At 42.8% G+C, this 10,491-nt stretch overlaps 1 protein-coding gene across 4 annotated transcripts in view; it reads right to left on the bottom strand.

Annotated features, from left to right (window-relative positions):
* Positions 1–4,112: 4,112 nt before the first annotated feature.
* The window catches only part of NEK10 (NIMA related kinase 10), a 113,240-nt gene continuing 106,861 nt past the window's right edge, over positions 4,113–10,491 (bottom strand). For all 4 annotated transcript variants that reach the window (XM_082193308.1, XM_082193310.1, XM_082193307.1 and 1 more), the window contains 3 exons: positions 6,135–6,187; positions 5,985–6,040; positions 4,113–4,872 (listed from right to left, as the gene is read on the bottom strand). In XM_082193308.1, the coding sequence (XP_082049434.1) occupies positions 4,824–4,872; positions 5,985–6,040; positions 6,135–6,187 (158 nt within the window). In that variant the 3' untranslated portion in view covers positions 4,113–4,823. The remainder of the gene's footprint in view (positions 4,873–5,984; positions 6,041–6,134; positions 6,188–10,491) is intronic.

The following is a 10,491-nucleotide window of genomic DNA, read 5'->3' as shown; positions in this document are numbered from 1 at the left end:
TATACCCTGGGGTCTCAGGGCGTTTCACAGACTAAAATCAGGATATAAAACCACAATATACCTATTTTTTTTTTAAAAAAACCAATAGCCTCCCCACACACATTTTAAAAGGGCATAGGATGTAAATCTGATCAACCAAAGGCCTGGTTAAAAAGGAACGTTTTTGCCTGGCGCCTAAAGGTGTGTAATGAAGGTGCCAGGCGAACTTCCCTGGGGAGAGCATTCCACAGACGGGGAGCCACTGCAGAGAAGGCCCCGTTCTCGTGTTGCCACCCTCTGGACCTCTCAAGGAGGAGGTACACAAAGAAGGGCCTCAGAAGGTGATCTCAGGGTCCAGGTACGTTCATATGAAAAGAGGTGGTCCTTGAGGCATTGCGGTCCTTTAAAGGTTTAATAGGTCAAAACCAGCACCTTGAATTGGGCCCAGAAACTAATTGCTAGCCAATGCAGTTGGACCTGGATTGGTGTAATAATGTGCTCAAACTGTCTTGTCCCGGTGTTGAACAACCTGGCCACTAGCTGAAGTTTCCGAACTGTCTTCAGAGGCAGCCCTATGCAGTGGCGTAGCGTGGGTTGTCAGCACCCGGGGCAAGGCAAGTAATTTGCGCCCCCTAACCCGTGGATTTGCACCCCCTAACCTGTGGATTTGTGCCCCCTAACCCTAACCCCCAGATGTTGCGCCCGGTGCGGCCGGCCCCCCCTGCACCCCCCACGCTACGCCACTGGCCCTATGTATAACACATTGCAGGAATCTAACCTTGTGGCTCTCTCTGGCTTTGCTCATTGCCCGGCTCCCACAATAATATTTTTGTGGGTGTCCAGGCACCCATGGCCCCCTAGAGTTGGCTCCTATGTTGCAATCTGTCATTTCCGCTCCTGTTCAATTTTAAATAGTAAGCTTCTTGGGAAGAGACCTATTGCAGCATGTTTTTACCGGTCATTCTACTGAAAAACAATGTACACAACATTTTTTCCTAAATTGTCATTATGGTTGTTTTTCTGCTACAGAAGGGGCTTTTTTGGGGTAGCTGTCACAATCACAAAAATGTCTACTTATTGCTGCAGGCCATATCTGCACACAGACTGGCTTCACTATGCAATCCTCTTGGGAAGATAAGCAGTTGGCTCACATTTATTAAATGGCCCTCAGAGCACTGTAACTACTTGGAATTCCAGTGTTGAACAGTTATTGTAAAGAAACAGTTTGACCGTAATCATGAATACGGTTGGCCAACTCTAGATACAGGAGCAAGATTCACAGGGCCAGCTGATCCCATTTCCATCTCTAACCAGTGAGAAAATGCAAGCAGAAATATTCCAAAACCCTGCCTACCACTTACAGTCTCATTCAGTAGATAAAATTTGCTTATGCCCAGGCACATTATTAGACAAAATTGCAACTTTAATCAGCCATCCTCCAGCAAAATTGAGATTTATAGTAGTTATGGGTAGATTTTATTTGTCAATAAAATGATTCCGGGTATCAGCAGCAGTAGTATATTATTAAAATTAAGGTATTTTAAAAACTGCCTACAGCAGCATTCCCCAACCTGATGCTCTCTGGATGTTTTGGACATTGGAGGGCAGCAGGTTGGGGGAGTCTGGTCCAGAGGTATTAACTACAGTCATACCTGAAGTATACCTGAAGGAGCGTCTCCACCCCCATTGTTCTGCCTGGACGCTGAGGTCCAGCACCGAGGGCCTTCTGGCAGTTCCCTCATTGCGAGAAGCAAAGCTACAAGGAACCAGGCAGAGGGCTTTCTCGGTAGTGGCGCCCGCCCTGTGGAACACTCTCCCATCAGATGTCAAAGAGATAAACAACTACCTGACATTCAGAAGACACCTTAAGGCAGCCCTGTTCAGGGATGTTTTTAATGTGTGACATCTTAGTGTATTTTTGGTCTTTGTGGAAGCCGTCCAGAGTGGCTGGGGAAACCTAGCCAGATGGGCGGGGTACAAATAAATTATTATTATTATTATTATTATTATTATTATTATTATTATTATTATTATTATTATTACTACTACTACTACTACTACTACTACCACCTTGGGAGTCGAATGGAATCCGTTCCAGAAATCCGTTTAATTTCCAAAACATTCGAAAACCAAATTGAGGCTTCTTCAAGTTCCAAAAGAACGTTCACAAACCCGAACAATCACTTCCGGGTTTGTGGCGTTCAGGAGCCAAAATGTCCCAAGTTCCAGGACATTCAGCATCCAAAGTACGACTGTATACAAAACTCAGTACTTTTACATAGGACCAAGAAGCCATTTCTTTAATTGTTCCCTGCAAATTTTTGAACATGAAATGGCTGCAAAAATAGTGATTTAACTGCAAAGAGAAATAATTAGGATTGATTACTTGCAAACGCAAAGAAGCAACACCTGAAGGCAGAACTAAGAGAAGAATTTTATGGTCTTTTAGGTATCAATCTCTTGCTTTTTTCTACTGGATGATACTCAAAATCAGAGCCATTACGAATGCAAATCTTTCTGCTCTCCAGTGGTGTCTACTTTTCTAAAAATAGGAAGAAGCCATGATTACTTTGAAATCCCCTGGATGATGAATGCTGGGTTTTGAAGGTTGCCAGTGTAATTACACACATATTTTTTTTAAAAGCAATCAACATACTTTATTATTTGCAATTTCAAAATGTGTAATCACATTTTAAAATAGTTCCTATTTTTACAGGGCACTGCAGATGGCGCTTTCAAATCCAGTATCACTGTACAAGCATTTGATCTGTGCTTTTTTAATGGCAATCTAAATTGGAAGTGAAGTTATATGTTATGGTTCCTAACTTTACTGTGGCATCCAGCAATAAGCACGAAACAGAGCTGCACTGAAATTTATGGTATGCCATATGTTTTGCTTAGAGACGGGAGGGTGAACCATGCGGTGAAACATAGTTTGGAAGGCCTCTCTCTATATTGACATAAAGATAAGTGGTGATGGGTGTGTGTCTATTAATTCTCCGTGTGCCACTAATTTTTGCTGTCTGGCTCCCCCTTCTGCTGCTCCCCCCCCCATGCTACATTCTGCAATCCTCAGGAAGACTTTTTGGAGGGAATGTGAAGAACTGCAATGGGAAAGTACCATTGCCTGGGCAAAATTCTACCCACTACTTCTTCTTTGAACCAAGCAACTGTTGCCAGAGAAGCAACAGCGCAGCAGTACTTAGTCCTTGGATGCTTTGTGCACTAGAATGCATCACAACTGCTCTGGTTTCCACATGAAATGCCCTGGCCCACTTCATTGTGGCAGAAATCTTCGTCATGCAACTGCTTGGTTGGGTCCACTGATTTTGCCATGATGAACAAGCAAAATATGAAGAAGTTGCGCACATGAGAACTTACCTACCGATGCCACCAGATGTTTCAGAATGGGCACCTTTTCTTACAGACTTTATAAGCCTACTGTGGCAAATGGAGATGGAACAACAGTATATCCCGGCTCCCTTGCAAAATGTCAAGCTGCTATAAAATAACCCACCTAACGCATTTTTGTTGCAGTGCCATGGTCTAGATTTCAAACGACCCTATTGGGTTGGTCCCCAAATCAATCATGTTGATGATGTCAGACTAACATGGGTCAGAACAGACAAGCTGAACTTGCCTTTTTTTTTACCCCAAATTCTTCATTTGTGCTTGAACGACGAACACACTGCCTAGTAGGTTAGATGTGCGGTAAGCACCCAACTTCAGAAATATTGCATTACGTGCCAAAAGGCTAATTAAGATAGGCAGGTTTTTAAAAATAAAACCATTGAAATTTGGAGGTCTTACCTACAAGGGTATTCTACAGAATGGTTAGCCAACTGGGTGCCATTTGGATGTTGTTGGACTCCCAACATCCATCAGCCCAGCCAGCATTCACAATGGTCAGAGATGATGGAAGTTGTAGTCCAACAACATCTGGAAGGTACCATGTTGAATATCCTCATTCTAGAGAATCATACTTTCACTCAATATTGCCAGCAACTGAAATCTCTAGCATGCTGGCAAAAATGAGAGAAAAGTCTTAGCAACAACTACACACACATTCTTATTTTGTATGCATTTTCCAAAAGCATGCATAGTTTTCCAAAGTGCATTATGTGCTACAGTGCTGAACAAAAATAAAAAAAGAATTATCTATTTATTGCACCGTGGGTGTGGGTGTAAAGGTATGAATGCTGCATACAAATGCACACTATACATTTCTTATATACATATTATTGGCATCACCCTATATCTATTTATAGAATCAACATGTATTTAGAAATAGCAATTATTAGAAGCTGTGCAGGTTTTAAATACTGTCTAATATACCATACTCGCAGCAGAAATTGCAAATATCCCAAAGGCTAGTCACAAATGTATTCTAGAAAACTCTGAACTCCGACTTTCTGATTTCCTCTCCTTACAAAAGGTACTCTTATTATAAAAGATAAATCTCTGGTATAAACAGATCTATAAAACATAAGATATATTTCCAACGTTCCTGAGTATTCATAAGTCCTTTAAAATTATATAGAAGCAAGAATTCAGTGGAGCATTATATTGCCATAATGCAGGTACCTGGGATTGTGTCCACATTGTGCACAGAAAGTAAGCATTCTGCCAGCAAAAAAAAAATTACTGCAAACATCTACTGAAAAAGTTGTGCTCCAAAGTTCTACTGCCTGGATGACTCTTTGCAAACTATCCCTACATCTGATTTCCTCCCCCCTTTTCTTGTGATGAAGCAAAGTGCATTCCTTTGGCAAAAGACAACAGCTGAAGTCAAGGCACTTAGACCTTATTAGAAAACATGCCAATCTCGTCCGAATTCCAGGCACTCATCTTCTGGCCGGATGAGTCCTTGTTCCCCATGGATAGTATTGATACCTAAAAAGATTTAAGAGGCTGTAAGTGTTCGCAGGGAATGAGAAATGCCATAACATTTACAATCACCTGAGGCAGACTAGACCTTTGCTGCCAATATGACACAGATGCATCAGCAGAGACTGCAGGAAAGCTTTGCGGGAGTTTGAGCTGCCAGATAAGTGAAATTCAACCTAAAAGCTCCTAAAATTAGGCACCAACATATATGCTAGACTTTAGTGCAACTGATCCCAACATTTGTAGAAACTGTAGGCAACAAATATCTCTCATAGCCAGTTTGTTCCTATTTAAAGGGGTCTTAAATTCTTTTGGATGTCACTATTGGAAATGATTGGCTATGGCTAATTAGTAGCATCATTTCGCCCCCTATCTGTGTGTGGTACCCAGAGAAACTTTTCCCCTCTCAGTAACACACAAAGAACATAAAAAAGCTTTCTTATATGGAACTTGGCTCATAAAGGTCAGTATTGTATACATCAGGGGTTCCTAAACAGATAAAAAGAACTATTTTAAAACATTCAAAATAATTAAAACCAGCAATAAGCCACCCCATTGAAACACATGCCAACGTATTATTTCTATATCATACAACTTAGTGGAATTCCATTTATGCTTATTGAGTATGAGACACTCAATCTATCCCATGAATGTTTGTCCCATCACTGTTGAAAATCCTGCAGCAATAGTAAGCAGAGGTGGAGCAGAATAGCAGCTGTATTGTAGTTCAAATAGCTTCTTCCAAATTTTACATCCCCTTTGCTTTCTTGTCCCAACCCATTTTTGTGCAACATCCAGACAATGTACCCATAAGGCAAGCTGGTAGTCCCACAATTCTTCATTTGAGGTTTATTTTTCATAAGGGATTTTAAAACAAATTCTCATCCATCAAAATGAAAAGGATGGGGGTGCCTTTCTTTTCAAATATGATTTTACACTACTGGCTACAATGTTCCACACCATTTTATCTAGCATGTGCCTACACATCATAAATCATGATTATTATTTTTTAAAGCACCCCAAAACCAAAATAGACAGCTGTAACTAGGAAACTGAATTATAATTTCTGTCTATTCTCTTCACCATGATTTTATGTCTCCTTCTGAAATGAAACTCACCTATTTGAGGTAAAATTGTAATATCCACATTCCTCCAGAACCTCCTCGATCACAGTCTACAAAAGTGAAGCACATGGAATTTCATTAGACGTTACGGAAAAGGAACTGAAAGCAAATGATGAAACTACTGAAAACAAGGTGAGGTCTGACCTGCATTTGTTCATATGTCATTCCTTCATCCACGTCAAAAGTGCTAGGAAGACCTATGAGTAAATCATATCAGATAATGCTGGATAATGGAATGGACATCTGATTTCATAAAAAGAAGCACCAGAGAAGCTTCTTAAACTGTTAAAAGTTACCATTGTTTTATGACACCGTATACTGAAATCATGGAATTAACAACAATCTTAAGGGATTATTAACTGATTATTAGATATAGAAAAAGCTTCACACCCAACTGTTTCTGGTCACAGATATGTAATTCATTAAGGTGAAAGCAAAAAAGCAAACCACGAAGGTTAAATCAGCATTGTGGATTAAAGGGGGCAAGAGACATTTCCATCAATCCCATCATTTGTTCTGGGCTTGGGAAATCCAGTAGGTGTACAGGAGCTTCTGTAGAGGAGCCAACTTTCCAGTTCAGTTCTATGGAGGTTCATTTATGCATGTAGATTGGCACCCACCATTTTAATTAATGGGAACCCGTGCCATTCACATCTGAGCACTTTCATGCTGATCCTACTTATATTTCCTTGAAACCAAGTTCCACTGAGTTTCTGCATATTTTCAAGTTTTCATTTGCCCTCTATTTCACTAACCTTGACCATGAAAACTCTGGGGATTTCTTGCAAAGGTTTTCTACAGCATATATAATAGAAAATTAGTGTAGAGGTAGCGTTGGCAGGTTTCTTTTAACAATTCTTGTGCCATAACCTTAAACTGTCTTATTTCACATAGGACAGTTAAATTAACTCTCTCTCTCTCTCTCTCTCTCTCTCTCTCTGTGTGTGTGTGTGTGTGTGTGTACACATGCCTTCCAAAAAGGAAACATTGGAAAAATCAGGTAGGTGCATATTTGGTGAAGTTACATGTATAACTGGCGTGGTGAACTGGGTTCGCATCTCCGCTCCTCCACATGCAGCTGCTGGGTGACCTTGGGCTAGTCACACTTCTCTGAAGTCTCTCAGCCCCACTCACCTCACAGAGTGTTTGTTGAGGGGGAGGAAGGGAAAGGAGAATGTTAGCCGCTTTGAGACTCCTGAAGGGGAGTGAAAGGCGGGATATCAAATCCAAACTTTTATGTCAGTCACAAAAGCAGGATACTATCCTTGGTCCATTAGCAATTAGATGACAAAGGCTGGGCTTCAGTATCCCGCTAATCCAATCATTCCATGAGTGCACGCATTTCTGCTTGCCCGGTGAAACCATCCCTCTCCTCCCCATGTGTGCTGTTCTTGGGGCTCTCCCTACTCTCCAGAGCAGATTTGGAGGAGGAGAAAACCCCCACAGCACTAACAAGAGTCTTTGCACTGGCTTCTGCTAGCGCGCCAAGTTAATTGAATTTGGCCCTTAATTCTGTATGTTTCCCCAGAAGAATAAAGATGCCACAGGGCCAACTTCAGAGTGATCAATACGCAAATGTTCCCTTTGTAATCCCCTTGTTTAGTGCAATTTAGAACTGGGCTCATATACATTAAGCAGCAATGAATACTGACGCAATCAATGCGCAGCAATAGTTGTACAAAAACTGCTTCAATATGCAGGTAAAGAGGAGCCTTCTTTGTGTGTGTGGACATAAAGGGGAGTGGGTGCGCACTGGCCTATAATCTTCCTGCTTTGACTGGGAAGGTATGATGCAGGCTTCTATGCATTCTGTTGAATATACTTAAGACCAGGGATAGGCAACGTTTTTTGAGGCCGGACCAGTCCATTCCCTGGCAGACCTCTCGGTGGGCCGGAGCATGCGCACCCATGTGTGCTCTCAAGCTATTTCCGGTGCTCTTCCGACCCGGAAGTCGGTCCCCGCGGCGAGAAATAAAATGGTACCGTCGGGGGGGGGGGAGCATGGAATCCCCACGCCAATCCACGGAACAGCCGTGGGCCAGTTCCAGGAAGCTCATGGGCTGGAACTGGCCGATGGACCTTAGGTTGCCAACCTCTGCTTAAGACGTTTCCTTGTGATAAAGAATCCAAATAACTCAAGGATCCCAGCATGATCTCAGGACAGGAAGGCTTCTAAGCACATGCAATGGAATATAAGAGCCTACATGCCTTATTTCCCGCACCTCCTTTGCATCTTGAGTGCAACCCCCTTCGGTGATGTATAAAAGCAGTAAACACATCCCCTTTTCCATTAAAGGCACAAACTCATAGTACATGAACACTGAAACCAACCAAGACAGGACAATATTTGAATGACAGAGCAGCAACATACACAACACGTCACCCTTTCAAAACTGCATTCTAGCCCAGGTCTATAAAATTTGTTTAGTTGCTGAAACACTTTCATAATAAAATAAATTAACCTCCTCTTTCTGGTTTTCCTTCCTGCCACCTCTCCCCAGTCCTGACAATTCAGAACGTTCCAGTTGAAATATTTTTTTGCTGTGAATGTGTTCCTCTTCTTGATAATGCTTTATGCTGCTAGCAAGCTTTTCTATATTTTTGCATAAACACTCTTGACTACATCTTTCATTCTCCTCATAAATGCATGTGCTACAGTTTTTGGCACGGTTTGTTGGGGTTTTGTTTTGAGTTTTTTCGCTATGCAGCTATCTAAATTATTTCCTTCATGTTCAATGTCCCTCACTTCATTCTCACCACACATATTTAATGGTCTGTAAGCCCAGTTTCAGTATTCTGTTACTATTATTTTAATATTTATAGCCTGCTTCTTTAGCCTAGCATTAGGCTGCCAAATCAGTTCAAGATGCAACACAGCATACCATATCAAAATCCTGTCATCTCTCCTTTGTCCTGCCAATTCAGCACCGGGGGGTGGGGGGTGGAGAGGAAGACATGCCATTACTTTTGAGGGAACTCAACATCACTTGCCTCACATATGGGCAGAGAATATAAGGACATAGGACAATTCTCCTGGATCAGGCCAACAGCCCATCTGGTCCAATATCCTGTTCTTACAGTGGCCAACCGAATGCCTATGGGAAGCCCGCAAACAGTACAGCAATGCAACAGCACCTGTGATTATCAGCAACTGGTATTCAGAGATAAAATGCCTCTTACAGTAGAGATAAAACATAGCCATTGATAGTTGATGTCAGGGACTGTGCTGAGGAGGATTGTACTGACGAGGAATGGTGGGAGCCTCCCCCTCCCCCGATCTGGATCCTGAATCTTCCCAGGAGCAGGAGGACAGTATAGATTTAGAACAGTGGTTTGCAGAGGGACATAGTTCAGAAGGCAGAAGCTGGGAAACACTGGATGGGGAACAGCTAGGAGACAAAACACTGGGGGAGAGGGGGTTAACAGATTCACAGTCTCTGGACAGCATTCCTCCGCTCTCCCCAAGGTCAAGAAGAGCTGAGAAAGTGTCAGAACAGAAAGCACAGAAAGCACAGAGGGTACAAGCTCAGATTACAAGATGTAGGAGTGACGTAGATGAATAGGGACGGAAGGGGGAGTGATCCTTAATTGGGAACATCGCCATTTCTAGGAGGTGGGTTTTTTGTTCTCTCACTGTAATTATTAAAGTTTCTAACTGGTAAGAAGACTCCTTTTCCTTTGCTCTGCTTATCTACTGCCACGGGGGGAGGAAGCCAATTCCCTGAAGCCTGACACTTGACCTCCAGGAATTTGTCTGTTCCAGTATGATGATCACCAACTCACTATGTATTATTTATTATATATTACAATTATATCCTCACTCCCTCAATGGGAATGACTGCAGCTCAGTGGCGGAGCCCATGCTTTGCACACCAAACTCCCTAGGTTTCATATCTAGCATCTCCAGAAACGGCAATAGAGAAATGGCCTGGAAAGACCACAGTCTGAAAGAGTAGACTTGCTACAAGTTAGGACAGACAATACTGAGCCAGATGGAGCAATGGTCTCCTGTAAGACAATTTTCTCTGCTCTTAGAAGAAGAAGAGTTTGGATTTGATATCCCGCTTTATCACTACCCGAAGGAGTCTCAAAGCGGCTAACAATCTCCTTTCCCTTCCTCCCCCACAACCAACACTCTGTGAGGTGAGTGGGGCTGAGAGACTTCACAGAAGTGTGACTAGCCCAAGGTCACCCAGCAGCTGCATGTGGAGGAGCGGGGAAGCGAACCCGGTTCCCCAGATTACGAGACTACCACTCTTAACCACTACACCACACTGGCTCTTAGGACTTAAGCATGGTTCCCCTCTTTCTTCCCCCTCACAATGACTCTGTGAGGTAGGCTAGGCTGAGAGACAGCAACTGGCCCAAGAGCAGCCATGTCAATTCCTAGGAGCAGAGGACCCCCTTCAGCCCCTGCTGGCAGGGGGCCTGGGGCCCTTCATATTGAGGGGGTGGAGGAGTCTGAGCGCAGAGCGGTTCAGTGGCTGGCTCCTCCCGAGTG

The sequence above is a fragment of the Podarcis vaucheri genome (assembly GCF_965113315.1).
Source record: "Podarcis vaucheri genome assembly, chromosome: 12".
In the NCBI taxonomy this organism is placed as follows: Eukaryota; Metazoa; Chordata; class Lepidosauria; order Squamata; family Lacertidae; genus Podarcis; species Podarcis vaucheri.
This window is presented reverse-complemented; position numbering and strand designations above follow the sequence as displayed.